Genomic DNA, 16,178 nt, shown 5'->3' on the forward strand with positions numbered 1-16,178 from the left:
TCAGCACAGCCCAAATGTGCTCTCAGTGGCAGCTCCTCCACGCACAGGCTGCTGTATCCGTGGGCAGAGCCTGGGATGGTTAACACCAGATGCGTTCAAGAACCAGGAATTGATTTTTGTCCTTGCTCTGTGGACTTCTGTAAATAATTTCTCTTGAGCAAGGATCAGGCCAACAGGAACGTAACTTAAAAAAATAGACACCTTAAGTCCTTTCGCTCTGTTTATTGCCCTTAGAGGCCTCAAGACTCTTAAAACTCTGAGAATCTTCACGACTGAGATAGCACTTGATCTAGAAGAAAAACAAAAATATGCTGTTACTGTTAAGGTAACTGATTGTATTACAGAATAACAATATCCTTGCAATTTCCTGAAATGCGAAATTTGAAAAAAAACCCTTCCACTAGAACTCTCATGATATGTATACAAGGGGGTTTTTTATTCTTTATTGATTCTCTATTATTAGAAAATAGTATTGATCTCATTAAATACCATAATAATCATTTTGATTTCCGGAACAAATTTTGAATTAACAGCTCAGAAGCTCACCTAAGACTATAATGGAACAAAATAGTCCCCAAAGTATTTTTCAGAGTTGACAACCTCTTTTGAAGACACTGTGTAAATCCTGTAAATCAACGAGTCCTTCAATTTCCAGCTAACCTGAGATTAAAATATCTCAAATGACTTTGATTCTCTCTGTTTAAGTAGCTAGGACTGCATTTTGACGAAGCAAGAGTGCACAGTGTTTTAAAGAACACCCTGTGAAACTGAAAGCTTGTGCAGCTGCCTGACACCCTCCCCTGCTCCCTTTAAGTCACTAGGGCTTTCAGAGATTGTTTTTAATATGGGAAAACCACTCCATGAATCGAGAAGCACATTTAGACTCTCTTACTGCGTTTAGTCTGACCAAACAAAATATAAAAACCCCTCTCTACTACCACTTACAGTCCTGATTGAGGTACACCTTCTCCCCCCCTCAAACACTGTCTAGTTCCATATCCCCACAGGTCGATACTGGAAAAACCAAGCTCATAAAATTAGATTGCAGATGTGACAATAGCTCCAGAGATGGGATTTAAACCTCCCGAAGCTCCAGGGAATACCTGCTGTACCATACAGTGCCGTGGTGCTCCTCCTCGTTCTCTTGGTAATTGTGGAAGTAGTAATTTGTTTCCAACCCGTATTAATAATGAATTACAACCCTCTCCATTAAAAGCACTCCCTCTTGCCAGCCCCATCCCTGAGCACCGAGGCTGCACACCCACACACCGTGGGGGAACAAAGGGAGCTGAGACACTGATCTCAGTATAAAACCCCAGAGCAAAAATAGATCATTCACGCTGGAAGTATAGTACTTACTGAATCCCAAATGATACCAGAGAAACGCCCACAACCAGCAAATCCAGCAAATTAAAATAATTCCTGCAGAAGGATCCTTTATGAAGGAATGCTCCAAAAGCTGTCATCTAAAAATAGAATTTTTACACGCTTAGTCTATATTTCAATTTATTAAAATTCGCATTTAGGCTGTTTACAAGACACTTGCCTAGAGTGTGAATGCATACAATACTATCTCACTTTCTAAAATCCTTTGAGATATAAAACAATCCCTCCACGATCGTTATATCTTTCATTTGAATCAGAAAAATTCTGCTCAAGCAACATCAAACAAATATGCTAATTGTTTCTGATGTCAGCAAATGTTTTATTTTGTGTAAGAACAGATGAGGCTGAGATAACTACCCTAGATTTATTTAGCCTTTGTTAGAAAAATTGCTACAAAAAAAGCCTGAGATTTCCATGTTTACTAAACTGTAGGGTCCAAATTCTGACTCCTAATTATTCGTACTATCTTAAGAACTGAAGGAGCTGAAAATGGACTGCAAACACTTGAGAGTCAAAGCTGGTACAGAAGCAGGACAAGGCTGCCCTAAGGCAGCATTACAAAACCATGTAGTTTTGGCTTATTGGAGACATGAGTGGGTATCTTGGAATAACCTAGAAGAACCAATAGATGTTTTGTATTCTGTGTAATTAGAGGTCCCTAAATTTTGCTGTTCTATGGGGAATATCAAATGTTGCTCTTCCTTTTAGACTTTCTCTAATTTTATTTTTCTTTCTGTCCCTAAATTTAAATGAAAAAAAGCTTACAAAGTGGACCTTGTATGCATCATTTGCAGGTTTCATTAGGAGCCAGTGATAGAGGCTCTATTAATTATGGCTGCCAGCACCTGGGTAGATGGTTTTGGGTATCAAAAAGCTCAATTTGACTCCTAAACCCATGCCTTAGACATTCTACCATAACTGTAAGCAACAACCAGTTAAAAAATGCACAGAGCAATCCAATTAAACTATTAGATGCACAGACTCACCAGCTGAAGAGAATACTGCATAAGTCTTTCCATAGTTATGGATTAAGTCTGAACCACTGAAACTAAAGGCTCGTAACAAAAATCAGGATACCTCTGAAAAATACCTCCCAGTCAGCTCAGTCACGAGAATTCTAATTTCTTCAGCCTCAAGATCCTCTTACAGAGCCTGAACACTGAGCTATTCCTTGTTTTCCACAGATAACAAATTTGATGCCATCTAGAGAACATCCCATACTGACTGTGCATTTTAATCCCTTTACTTTCTATTCTGCTCCTCAAGGAGTAAGGAAGAGATTTTATTTCACTTCCCCTCACAGCAGATTACTACAGCTTTCAAGACTGTTCCCCAGCGTAGCACAGAGCTACAGGCAATGGGCATCTCAGTGCACTGCACCCCAATTCAGTGTGCAGACATTTCTGCATGGCAAATCACCACGACCAGTAAAGGCTGTACCTCTGCAAGGGAAAGATGTAATTTTTTGGATGCAAAAATTAATTAATCTCCTTATTCTGTTGTCAAGGCCTCTTTTTTGTGATCAAGATACTAAATATTCCAAAAAGCTAGAAGAGTAAAAATGCTAAAACTCTAACCTATGCTAAGGCATGAGACATATAACATAGTTATTCTATAAAATTTCCATTAAATTAGCTCTAAACTCATCAAGATCAGTGGGAGTTGAACACTAAAATAACCCTGAGTGCCAAACTGACACCTATCTACAGCTACCCATTGACATTGTGTATGATATGAGCAGCACACAAAGTTTCGTGTAACGACTCCCACAAAAATCAGGTCAATAATTGACACTAAAGTAGAAGTGAGGTACATATCTCCCTATCTTCACACGGAGACTCATACTTCAACCACCACAAATCCCAGTGGAAGCTTTGGCTGGAACTCTCTAGTAAGTATAAATGATGTGGGATCAGCACAAGTACGGGGAAGTAGAAAGCACAAATCCCTAACCTGACCCTTGCTCTGATGTTTTCACCTTTCCCAAGTTGTCCAGACAGGATGATAAACTGAATTTCAATGTCATGCAGGGATTACAGATGAGAATTCTCGAACGCTTTAAAGTTATGTTGCAGCTCTTCTCTTACTCACATCCTCATTCATACCCACAGCACTGTGCAATGTGGGAATCCTTGTTTGAGATCAGTAACAGCACAGGGAGAGCCCCTACATGCTGAGAGTTATTCTGGTTTAATGCCTCTTTTTGTCCAAGTTTCTCCAGTACAGATGATAATATTGCCTCTGCTTATCCTAATTTCAGTTTCATATCTTTTTTTACCTGGAAATTAAGGAATAATACTGCTACTGCCAGTCTAGTTTTGAATTTTCTCCTTGCAGAACACATTCCTCCTGTACAACTGGGATACTGTGAGAAGCACAGCAGAGGACATGGAGGGCCCCAGCCATAAGCAAGCAAAGCCAGAGTCTGAGACATGTTAGTAAAGCAGGCACTGTGTCTCTGTCAGGCCCTGACTGTCCACTACATTTGTATGGTACAGTTTATTTTCCTTTACGTGTGAAAGCACTATAGAGCTTCCTGGAGAAACCAGAGTCAGAAGCATCAGTGTTTCTGGCTGCGACGTAGCTTCTCGCTTCCTTGTAATTTTTACAATTCCAGATTTCAGGAGCCCAAGCTCTAGATTTTCCTGCTTCTCTTGGATAACTCATAAATTCCTCAGTGCCAAAATCTTGTGCAGTTTGCAGGAATGTTGCTTTTCTTAAGGCATCCAGTTATGCCTCTTCATCCTGTTTTTTATAATGCCTCTGCCTCCTAGAAAAACACAAATTGAACTGCAGGAGCTGGAGAACCTGTTGCTCAGAGCACATGGAAGTTTACTGACTCTATTCTGCCACAGATACAATGGTAACATATTTTTATGGCTTCTCAAATTCAGAGGTGGGAACTAGTCTTATTTAATGCTAGAGTTCTTTTCAATGTTTTGTTCTCTCCTTTAGTTTGGCCTTCCTCGAGCAGCAAAACCCCCGGATATTTATTTAAGTGTGCAACAAATAAGAATAATCAATTCTATAGCAAGCTTCTCACCGCTGAAAACGTGAAACAAGGGGATAAACATTAAGCCTGGGAGAAAATTCACAAGCATAAAAACAGCCTATTACTTACAGTACATCTTATCTTGTAAACAGCCCAAATATTGCACCAATTAGTATTAATCAAATTGCATTGGGAAGAGTATGCACAGCAATATGAGCAAAAGCTGGGAGAAGAGATTTTGTTAAGCTTAATCCTCAACTGGAAATGCATAGTTTATGTACAGATTCTTAGTGTGCCAGCAATTTTTTAGTGCAGAAATCAGAGCTACTCCACCAAAAACATGTGGCGAGAATAAGCACAGCATGAAACATTTATGAATCATGTGCAAATCTTCGAAAAAACATTTTGCCAATTTCCAATGAAAAATTTTATTTTCCTTATTCAGCATTATGTTTTGTGTGAATGCAACTTTTGGTTATTTATCTTCTTTACCAGAGTAAGTCTTGCACATTGAAAATCTGCGTAACCCCAACAGATATTCTTAATAATCAGTACACAAACTATACATTAAAATGCCAATTTTTGGCTCATGCATGGGTAATACATTTAAGCAAGCATAATTATGCCTGTCTGTGAATTTAAATGTATGCCCAAGATAAATGCAAAGTATCTTAGTGTATAGATAGATAAATGCAAGATATCTTGCAAGTCCTATTGCAAGAAAATAGCCATCTACTATTTTAGCTCTGTGGATATAGTTCAGCAAAATAAATGAGAAATTACATGCTCCCTCCTTATAAGACTGATTATCTCTTTCAGAAATGCCAGAGCAAGGAGAAGGAAAAGCTCATGCGCAATGATTTATTTTTCCCTTTTCTGACAACTCCAAGTTTAAAAGGGGTAAAAAAAAAGAAGTATTAAACTGATGTAATGATAAAAGGTCAGCTTCTTCATGCACCCAATGGTAAAAAAATAACCAATCAAAACTATGAGGAACTGTCAAATAAAAAAATCCTCTAGTTTAAAAAAGTTTAGCTTTGATCGCTTAGAGAAAAGGCGAAGAACACTTCAAGTGCCTTTTCTTGGCAGGTGACACACAAGGAAAATCCTTTTAAACAAGCTTCCTTTAAAAACCTGTTACCTTCAAAATGATCTCAAATGTAAACATACTAGTGAAGACATAATCTGCATACCCTAGGATCTGGAAGGTAAACAAAAAGTTACAAACATTATTGCTAAAGCTGTTTTTGAGCTAACAAGGATCAATTAACAATGCATTACCTTTAACAGGATTTCAACAGTAAAGATGGCTGTGAAAGCATAGTCAAAGTAACCAAGTATCTGCAAGGTACAACACGTGCCACAGTAAGAAATCCATCTCTTAATAGCTTTTACATCTTAGACCACATACACAACACCTAAATTAATCTAAGTAGATAGATGAAGAATTTAGACAAAGTAGTTTAAAATTCCAGCTACTGTGCAACCATTTTTATTTGTTTAAAATTTTAACAGATGCCACTGTGCTCAGGTACTAGATCTCAATAATTGACAGGACCCAAGAGGCAACAAATTCTTTCAATTCAGACTCTCCTCTACCAGCTTTCACAGACACTTTCTTCAGGCTTTAGGAAAGATACAGAATCTTTAACAAAGAGTAAATACTTATTAATAATGTCTGTGGTTTTTACCAAAGTATTGCATCACAAAATAAAACTTCAGTGGCTGCTTCTAGAGTGCAGACCATCCCACATTCTGCTACATTACACTGTTCCTGTATAGCCTTGTCTAGAGTGTCAAAAAGCAAATTAATGAATAACTGATCACTTAAAATCAACACCACAACACTTTTTTCCTTGAAGCAGGAAGATACAGCAGTGATTTATTTATTTGTGGGAAATCTGAAAGAACCCACAAGAGTTGCACAGTGATATTGTGGCTGTGGGATTGACCTCACTGCTGTCGACGGGCACGTGAACAGGCATTTCAGAACCACCCAGGGCTGTGGCCACATCATTAACACCTAAATCAGTGAACTGCAGGAGGCTGAGAATTTAGTCTCCAGGATCCAGCAATCCACCTAATTGTGCACAGAAGCTTCTTTCCTGGGCTTCAGCAACTAACCAAGTGGGATGGAGAAGTAAAATCCAGAGACGACACAGAAAGAAATCAGTCATACTAGATCAAATAAAAAGAAATAATTTTTTCCCCGTATTCTGTTGAATATCCCATCCTTCTGTCCCTTGGTGTGGCTGAAAACATAGGCAAATATTAAAGGCATTCAATAAAGATTAATCAGAACCAATTCACTCTAGACTTAAAATAAAGTATTTAAAGGCATTACAGTTTGTACTCTTTCATTCTGTTGCTGACCTGGCTGATGGAAGGAATGTGACCCCTCAAGGCAGTAAAAAGAAAATGATGCAGGCCTGCGGCTTGTGAGACACCTTCCTGAAATCCCTCACACATTTTGTCTGTGTCCCAAACAGAAATAATCTTTTCAGCTACCTACCACTCTCCACTTACATCTTCCTAATGCTCCTCTAGTTACAAATACAATTATCAGCCCTTGAAGCCATTTCTATAATAGCAATTTCAGTATTCTCCACCAGCTCTCTCTTTTTCCTACCCATTAGTGTGATTTATTTATAGGACTACATTGGTCCAGCTTTATAGATATGGGAAGTACACTGCTCTGTTGAATAGTGCATGAAGAGTGTCTTTGTGCTTTTTTTTACCTCCGGAGAAAGTTTTAGCTTTTTGGGTTTTACTAAACTTACTGGAAAAATGTCCAGAGAACGCAAACAGCCAACAGAAGACTTTCAGAGGTCGCACCAAAATCAGCAAGAGCTAGAGAGATGTAACCTCTACAGCCTCAGCATCCCCACATTTCCGGCAGGATGTAGAAGAGTTTCTCTAACTCCGTGACAACCTCTACAGATCATTTTGTATCTAAAGCAGGAGAGGGCTGAAAGTTCTGTCGAAGCATCCCCAAAGTCCCCATGGAGCACTACCGAGCTGCACCATCTCAGCTATTTCCCACCTAATCTAAAGCAAACCCAGCTCACGAGAATGTGAGTCCTGCTACACAGCTGCTACAAGTGCAACAGGACTAAAAAATCTGTGGTCACAAGAGTGGATTTATTTTGTTTCTCTGTCTAATAATTGTGCATTTGAGTAGCAGTTAAGTCTTCCACTAGATTAAGCACTTAATATGTGGCATTCAGGAATTTGTTTTGGGAGAACAGAAGTGTTTAGTCCCCACATACAACTTTATTGAGTAATAGAGACATTACTGAAATGGCATTTTTCTCTGAATCAAGGCAAGAGCTGGGCATGCTCTGATCCTCCTCTTACACACAAGTTTAGAAAAAAGTGAGATGTGTTTCGTTTTTGATGAGGCCAATCAGGAATCCAAATATCTTCAAGTCTAAAGTGGGGGTAACTCAAACCCCAACTCAAACCCCTCAGAGTGGCCACAGGAGCTTCTCTGAGAGAGGAGGGAACACGCCCATGAATCCCTACACTCACTGGCAGAGGGACACTCCAAGACCACACAACCACAAGAGAGGACACATCAGAGTCTGTTCCAAACATGATAAACAGTGATAATTTTAACTGGCATTTTTAAATCAGCATCAAACACTGTGAGGCAGTAAGAGTCATTCAGGAATTGCACATCAGGCACTCCAGCTGCAAAGCAGGAAAAAATACCAAAATTATAGATATTATATTCAGCTTGAGAATATTTTATCCTGATGTATTTATAGTCATAGGAAAAAGCATTATGTAAATAATAAACACTTCTAATACTGATGATGTTCCATCAACAAAGGTAATTGTCTTTAAAGATTTATGCTTCTTAGAGCAAAAGGAATATAAATGTATAGCTTGAAAAAGGGGAATGTTTTTTAACATGAAAATTAAAAACCAGGCCCAAAGGACTGTCTCTTGTGAGGGTGTATTTATCTTCAGACATAAAAATGAAAGGCTTACATTATTTCGAAAAGAGTGGCTGCGAATTGGATCTTCTGCTGCTAAGGAAACACTGCTCAGCATGATGAAGACAAGGATGAGATTGGTAAAGATGTGGTGATTGATAAGTCTGTGGCATCCCACTCGAATTCTAGAGAGGAGATACAAAAATACACCATTTTTGCACACGGAATTCAGCGGACGGTTAATACACAGCACGTTTTGTGTTACTCTGCCAACACCGATGGAACAGAGCAACAATCAGCAGTTAGAAGCAATGAAACTGCTGAAGCCATTGGTCTGATCCCTCAGAAGGTAAATAAATTCAAAATCTAATTCACACGTGGTGAAGATGCACTTAAAGCAATCTGGGAGGGATTGGTTTCCACTGGGCTGTGAACACCACAGGTTCCAGTGCTTGTACCACTGTGCACGTACAGTCACAGGTCAGAAAGACCAGGGCTAGATAATAAATCCTTCCAGGTCCCCAATTCGATTTGATTCTTACTGAAGTTGTCAAAATTACTCATCCGGTCTCACCAGATGAGAGATCCAGCTTTGGCTGCAGATCTCTTTGTGCTATTTAGGACTCCAATCAGACTCTCCAGGAAGATTTTCTTATAGATTTACAGGACAAGTGGGTGTTGAAGGCTCCAGAGCTGTCAGGCTTTAGCCACATGACATGAAGTATAACTGTGCATATGCTCAGAGTCACAGAGAGCCCAAGGTAATCACAAAAAAAGAGCAGGTCTGGGATTAAGCAGACAAAAAGGCAGGATCAGGTTCATAACTGACCAACACTGAAGTTGTCTAAATTCTGCTGAAGACTCAGAAGGTTCTTGGCTAAAATTCTTTTCTCCTGTTATTAAGTAGATGATTGGAGTGTGGTGTATCTTTGTTAAGCAAATTGGTAATTCCGTAACCAAGAATATATAGTGTTAGTTGAAGCTGAAAGCAATTTGAAATGTTCAACAACCTTTATGATTTTACATCCAAAACATTTTATCTTGATCATCTTCTAAACTTGATGGCATCTACCACTGAAAGGCAGCATTCTCCCATGCCAAATAAATATTAAGTAAGGACTTCTACTGACTAGTCAAGCTTCTTGTCATCACCAGTGTAGAACTCCAAATGCTCTGGAGTTAGGCTAAGTGGTGAAAGACTCCACCACCTCCCCAAAATCCAACTATTACGGATTTTTTGAAATAATTTATCTTTCTCCTTGATACTTGCTTGAATCTCGGAAATGCTGTTACACTAAGAGGAATATATATAACCTTTCTCCTACTTTTCTCTTTTTCTGGTTTCTCCTCCTCAAAGGTTACTAGGGTTACTAGAAATTCTGTCTCACGCAGAAGATGTTCAGATTTTTGACATCCAGTGACTAACAGACTACATAGATAATACACCTTAAAGGATGCTTTCCAGACATGTGAGAACTCAGACTATATGTACAAAATGCTATTATCTTCAACAGTGGGAAGAAAAATAATATATTTTTCAAATTCTTCTCATTTACCAAGTCAATCAGAAAATTTTAGGAGGGAAGCCAATCTTTTTTCTGTTGAAGACACTAGATTTCTACTCCTGATCTCCCTGGAAGGAGGTCTGTTACTTCACTGCTAAACCTTGATGTCTAAACCAGTATTTTTCAAAATTATATTTACGGATTGGTGCTGCTGAAAATGAAGAAGGCGCTCCCTTCAGGGATCGGTGTTATCTTCTCCTTCATGTTGAGTTCTGATATTCTACGGGGACGTGGGCCTGCTGGTACCTCTGGTTCATCCTCCTCATCCTCTTCATCTTCACCTACTTTAAATTAAACATTCTTTTTACTATAAACCAAAAAAAAAAAATCAAGATTTTGTTCATAACACTACAAGAGCACGGCTCGTATGAGAATACACATGGCTTACAGGAAATACGTATTTGTAGCACGACTCTCAAAGTCTATAAACCCGCATGTGAACGTCCAGATGTTGTCACAAGCTCTCAGACAGGCTGTTGTGCACACGGGGGTGTGTGCACGAGTGCATGAACAGGCTCTGCTGGTCCTGAGCAGCCTCACCTGAGGACACCTCTGGAGTCCCAGTTGAGCTCAGCCCCTGACAGCCTGTCCAGAGCTGAGTGCTGAGCTCTGGGCACCGTGTGCTCAAAATTCAGGACAGATTTCTGTGTCGTGCATCCAGACAATGAAGAAGAACTGATTTTTAGATAAGTATGTTCACTGGGCCAAGAAAAAATTGACCAAACATCATCAGCCCTGGAATGTCCTCTTTTGCCAAATGTTTCAGGGAAGTTTAGAACTTGCTCTCCCATACAGATAGCGTTACCAAAACAGTCCTGAGGCTCACAGTTTTAACTCTCAAATGCTGCTTGTACTCGCTAGGAAGCTGCAGAAAAAGATAATGCTTGGGCCATTTGTCCACTGATAAGAGAGCACAACTTCACAGACTTCAAAGGAATTGATTCAATGCTCACCAAGAGCAAGTTCAGGATATTTTAGCAAACAAACTTAATATGTCTAGGTGGTATTTACATACCTGGTACATCACAGGGCGGATAGGGATCTTTATCCTCATCTTCTCCTTCTCCATATTCGCCAATTGTCACCTACAGCAATGAAAGGGATGCACAGGAGGAAAAAGAAATTTTAATACAGAGTACAAAGCCCACAAAAAGCAAACCAAATAATAACCCCTTAAAGTGAGAGAAGTGAGTTTTCTGAAGGAGAGTAACTCTGAGAACACAGGAGAGCTGACATTTTATTATTTATTTTTCAAATTTATTTTTCGTTATTATCCACATTTTTCTGGCTGTGCAAATCACAATAAGAACAGAACCAACACATTTTGATAACAGCTACCAAGAATGTTTGAACATTATACTAAGAGTTTATCACTCACTGATCTCATTGGATTTATCAAGAAAAATACCTACAGGGATCCAAAAAAAAAAAAAAAAATCACAATTTTCTAACGTTAACTATTTTGTTCTCTAAGAGCTTCCCCTTGCAGGATATCCTAGAACCAAAAGGATTTTTCTAGTTTAAGAGATACTGTGAGGATGCAAAGAATCAGAACTAAGTTTCCTTTGCCTGGAAAAAAATGTAGGGATGATGGGCTTATAAAAGAAATTGTACAACGCACAATACAAAGTACTCCCTAGCAAAATCAGTAAAATTCCTTCTTAGAAAAGAGACAAGTTTCAGGATAAACACCTTACTGTCCTTGGGCTTCTTTTGGTCACCTTCTGACTTCTCACTTTTTTTATTTTCCAGACTCTCCTTTCTATAAAAACAATACAATAGTAATTACAAAGCACGCGATGTACAGACAGACAATCTTAAGTTAACTATACCAATTCTATGAAATGCTGAAAGCCTTATAATAAAATATTTTAAACATTTTGCAAAGCTGCAGGTGTCAGAGTAATAAAATCTACTGCACTCAAATGCAATGATCCATTTAAAAGATTATGATTTTGAATATAATTCCAGAGGCTAATCCCTAAAACATTCAATGCATGACCATTACTCCTTTCTAGAGGGATAAACTGTGCCCTTGGACTCATACAAACAATTTTCATTGACTTCAACAGGCTTGCAGTGATTTCAAAAGAAGGTTTTCTACTTGTCTATATAAGGCTTCGAGAACTGATTCCACAGGGAGCTGTGCACTGGCAACAACAGATAAATTCTTGTGCTAATTGCACAATAAATCCTACTGTTACGATGTTTAAATATCAGTTGGTTTATCATTACATTCTTAATTCACCCCAATTACTACCTAACTTGCATCTAAAATCATACTGTTTGTCTATTATTTTAGTGTCTAGACAAACACTCTTATTTTTTGCCTGAGTCCAGCACATTTTGAAGATGATAAAAACATTAATACAAAAAATTCCTTGGGAGAATTCAGCACCCTCCTCCTTCCCTCTCCTGCTGGTTCAACACGCCTGCCTATTTTACCTCGCATTCTTTTTTCTTTCCTTTTCTTCAGCTTCTTCCTTCTGAGCTGTATTTAGACTTTCAGCATCTGCCAAGTTATCCACAGCAATGGCCAAGAAGACATTTAGCAAGATATCTATTTCAAATCATTTTAAGGACACTATGCCTTACCATACTTGTGTGGTTTATTATCAGCATAAACACTGACAATGTGAGAGATATAAAACACATGTTCCCAACCTACAGCGTGGAGGTTTGTGATGCTGGAGTGTAGTGCAAATAACACCCATTTAATGGACGAGACTGATACTGACTGTAAAGTGAGCAGAGATCCATTAGGGTCACGGGTTTTAAAATAGCAGAATGCTTGAGGTATTTTTTTTTTAAATAAATGAAATTTAACTTCGTGCTAGCTTGAGCAATTTCAAATATGAAATTGTCTATTATATGAGAAGACTGTTTTGAAAGGCATTTTGAAAAATTGATTTTTATAATGCACTGTCTCATGTCTACAACAATCTATATCAAATTCGATTCCTCAGTCCCTATCAGTCAATCTCAAATACTGAAACAAATACCATACAGTGCAGAAAATACAATGTTGTTGCCCTTTCATCACCCCCTGACCTTTTAAGAACTTCTGAGAACGCCTGTAGTTTGTTTCCACATGGGGCCAAAGAAGCAGCTCCAGATCACTAAAGGCAGGGAAGGGGAATGTTCCAGCAGGGTTTATCCCAGCTGCCTCAGTGTCTGTGCCCTGGTCCCTGCCCTGGATGCACTCCCAGCCCGTGTCGGAGCGCTGGGGACCAGCGGAGCACCGCTGCCCCACGGACCAGGCTCCAGCCCTGCACTGCCAGCGGTGACACACAGCAGGCAGGGAAAGGCCCTGCTCCCAAGGAAGGAAGAAAGAAAACATTCTCTGCTTTCTGCCGTGCCTGGAGATGGCCTGGAGATCACTGACTCTCATTCCTCAGGGAATGGGGCACAAGGAAAAGTCTATTTAAAGGACTCGGCACAAGCAGAGAGCGCTTGGCCGTGGCCCTTTACCCCTCTCAGAGGGATTTTATCCATGTCCCTGGCACACGGCCCCACTCAGAGATGTTTCCAGCCAGTGTAAAGGATACAGTTACCACAGATGAAGAGGATAATGAAATATATACAGACAATCATGCCTGAGGATGAGGGACCACCGTACGCCATTATGCCATCATACATGACAGCATTCCAGTCTTCACCTGTTAGGATCTAAGGAGCAGATATTAGGAGATTAGTAGTAACCCAACACTAAAAGTGAACAGAGAATCCCATTTCCTCAGACCACACTACACAGTTAACCTTCTGTATGCATAAAGCAATACCATGTTCTTTTCATGCATTGCTTTAAAATTCCCATTTAAAAAAACATCTTCTGAGAGCTTGGGTTTAACTCCTCCTGCCAAATAAGAGCCCTGGTTTTCAGTAATGCCACATATGTAGCAATGCCAACAATTGTCCATCACTTAAAAATCAAGTAAGAATATGTTTTAAGGTTCCTTTTTTTAAATACTGACCACAGATCTGTGCTATGATAAAAATTCTGAGTATTGCAATGCAGGCTTTAGGGGCACTTCATATATTTCTAAGTAACTTCTTAAAAATTATCAGTTCCATCCTGAGAAAACATTTAATACTCTCCTTCTAAGCGGTTAAATGGTTGTTTAAGAAAATTAAATGCAGGCCATTTTCTGAAATCCATTTTTGGAGAGCTAAACCTGTCTAGCTAATTTTCATTGCTGGGGAACATGCAACAGATTGGTTGCTCCTGAGTGTCTTCTAAAACTGAAGGAATATCCATTTCGTTGAAAATGAGACAGCCTAAAATCTAAAGTCTGAAAAAATCTAACTCAGCTGAATTGGAGAGTAAAGCCTTAAGTTTTTGTAGGGGCGATGTCAGGTCAAATGTGAACGCTTTTCCCCACAAGGAAATTTCTCATCAATATTTCCTTCTCTTGAAATTAAACAGAAAGATTTTCTCTTGCTCGGAGCAGCTGCCAGATGAGACTTCCACCAAAGAGACAGGAATTGACACCAAGGTGAATCCTGCAGGGTCAGCTTTTAACTCTCACCTACAATGGCTGAAACCAAATATTGTGGTAATGTACACAGCCAAGTGTGAAAATGGTGAGCAAGATGAAACCAAATAGCCTAATTCCAGTATCCAAAATGGGAAAAATAAATTTTAAAAAAAGCACACAAATAAGCGAAAAGTAAACTCTAAGTATGTCCTACCATTTCACAAATAACAGAGAAGTTTGCCTTAAGATTTTAATAAAACCTGGTCTCTAAAGAAATTAATGCTTGTTTTTATGTTATAGTCATATGACTCCTATGTAAATATGCACTCTTCAAAGGTTTAGTATTTTTTTTCTTGCTTGAGAACAGCTGCAATGCTACACAGCTAATGAAGCTAAAGAAAATAATTTGATCAAAATAAATATAACACTCCACCTCTTTTCCTAGTGATGTGTTTGATGGACAAAGGAGATTTAACTCCGTGCAGTAACATGACGGCTATGTCGCACAGATAGATCAAAGAAGGTATGAAACAAATGGTACAAATGGTGCAAAGTTACCAGAGTACTGAATTTAATGAGCAGAATGCTACTTAAAGTAAACTGAATAAATAGTACTCATGATTTTATTTTCAGGCAACATGATCACTTAAACAGTTTTGTTGATCAAAGGTAAAATGTCTCATACGGGATGAAAGAAAGTTACCTGGAATACAGTTAAAAGGGCTTGTGGAAAATTATCGAAGGTGCTCCGTTTTGTTTGAGTTTCATCAAAATTAAATTTGCCTCCAAACAGCTGCATTCCAAGCAACGAGAAGATTATGATGAAGAGGAAAAGCAGAAGCAACAGTGAAGCAATGGACTTCATTGAGTTTAACAAGGATGCTACCAAGTTGCTCAGGGATGCCCAGTGCCTATAAATTAAAATGCGTGTGTTAACACACACCAAAAAAAACCTCAAACAAAACAGTAAAAGAGCAGTGCATGATGAAGTATTACAAAACAATTGCTGATCACTCTTCAACTATCCTTAGAATTAGCAGTATTAGATAATCTTACCTTGTTACTTTAAAAATACGCAGGAGACGAACACAGCGAAACACTGAAATTCCAAGGGGTGACATAATTTCCAACTCCACCAAAATGGTTTCAACAATGCCACCACAAACAACGAAGCAATCAAAGCGGTTAAAGAGAGAAACAAAATAGGCCTGTAGGCCCAAGCTGTACATCTTTACTAACATTTCACAGGTGAATAAAGCCAGAAGAACTTTATTTGCGATATCTGGAACAAAATATTAAAGAAAAAAATTTCTGAATTGCCTCATAGATTCTATTTTTATTTAAACATATTAGTACTATACTTTCTACATGAGTTTGCAGCTTTTTGCTTTAAAAGGAAGTACTGCTTTTTCATGTTGGACTGTAGTTGATGCTTAAGTGGCAAAAGTTACACAAGGATGCAAAGCTTCCTGCCAGTTATAAACTATTCATCTTTCCAATCTGTTGTGCAGTTCACGGTTCCTCAGCTCACAGCTTGAGTCCACACTGTAACTTTAAGCAACCAGCCCACAGCAAGTTCTTCTGTGCCAGTTCCCACTTCCTCCTCATCTTTCAAGCACAGTTTCATGATAAAAGTACAGGTATTTACAATTTAGCATCGTCAGGTCTGTGCTGCTGCGTTACTAAGCTGTGTTACAGCTGTGGGAATCAAAGACCACATTCAGTCATTTCTTTTATCTCCCTCTGGCTGGGCTGAATATCTTTCAGACAGCAAACAACAAAATGGCAAAGTACAAGAGTAGCCACTGAGAACACA

At 38.9% G+C, this 16,178-nt stretch overlaps 1 protein-coding gene across 6 annotated transcripts in view; it reads right to left on the reverse strand.

The window, feature by feature from the left end:
- CACNA1D (calcium voltage-gated channel subunit alpha1 D) overlaps positions 1-16,178 on the reverse strand; it is a 175,312-nt gene that overhangs the window by 52,888 nt on the left and 106,246 nt on the right. For 3 of the 6 annotated variants that reach the window (XM_040075834.2, XM_040075835.2, XM_040075837.2), the window contains exons 13-23: positions 15,419-15,644; positions 15,066-15,273; positions 13,433-13,553; positions 12,330-12,444; positions 11,577-11,646; positions 10,900-10,969; positions 10,024-10,168; positions 8,375-8,504; positions 5,660-5,719; positions 1,360-1,466; positions 202-289 (exon numbers count right to left, since the gene is read on the reverse strand). In XM_040075834.2, coding sequence (XP_039931768.1) covers positions 202-289; positions 1,360-1,466; positions 5,660-5,719; positions 8,375-8,504; positions 10,024-10,168; positions 10,900-10,969; positions 11,577-11,646; positions 12,330-12,444; positions 13,433-13,553; positions 15,066-15,273; positions 15,419-15,644 — 1,340 coding nt within the window. Of the gene's footprint in view, positions 1-201; positions 290-1,359; positions 1,467-5,519; positions 5,580-5,659; positions 5,720-8,374; positions 8,505-10,023; positions 10,169-10,899; positions 10,970-11,576; positions 11,647-12,329; positions 12,445-13,432; positions 13,554-15,065; positions 15,274-15,418; positions 15,645-16,178 lie in introns of all 6 variants that reach the window. The other 3 variants (XM_040075833.2, XM_058422314.1, XM_040075836.2) reach the window with 2 other exon arrangements.

This window comes from Hirundo rustica, chromosome 12 (genome assembly GCF_015227805.2).
Source record: "Hirundo rustica isolate bHirRus1 chromosome 12, bHirRus1.pri.v3, whole genome shotgun sequence".
In the NCBI taxonomy this organism is placed as follows: Eukaryota; Metazoa; Chordata; class Aves; order Passeriformes; family Hirundinidae; genus Hirundo; species Hirundo rustica.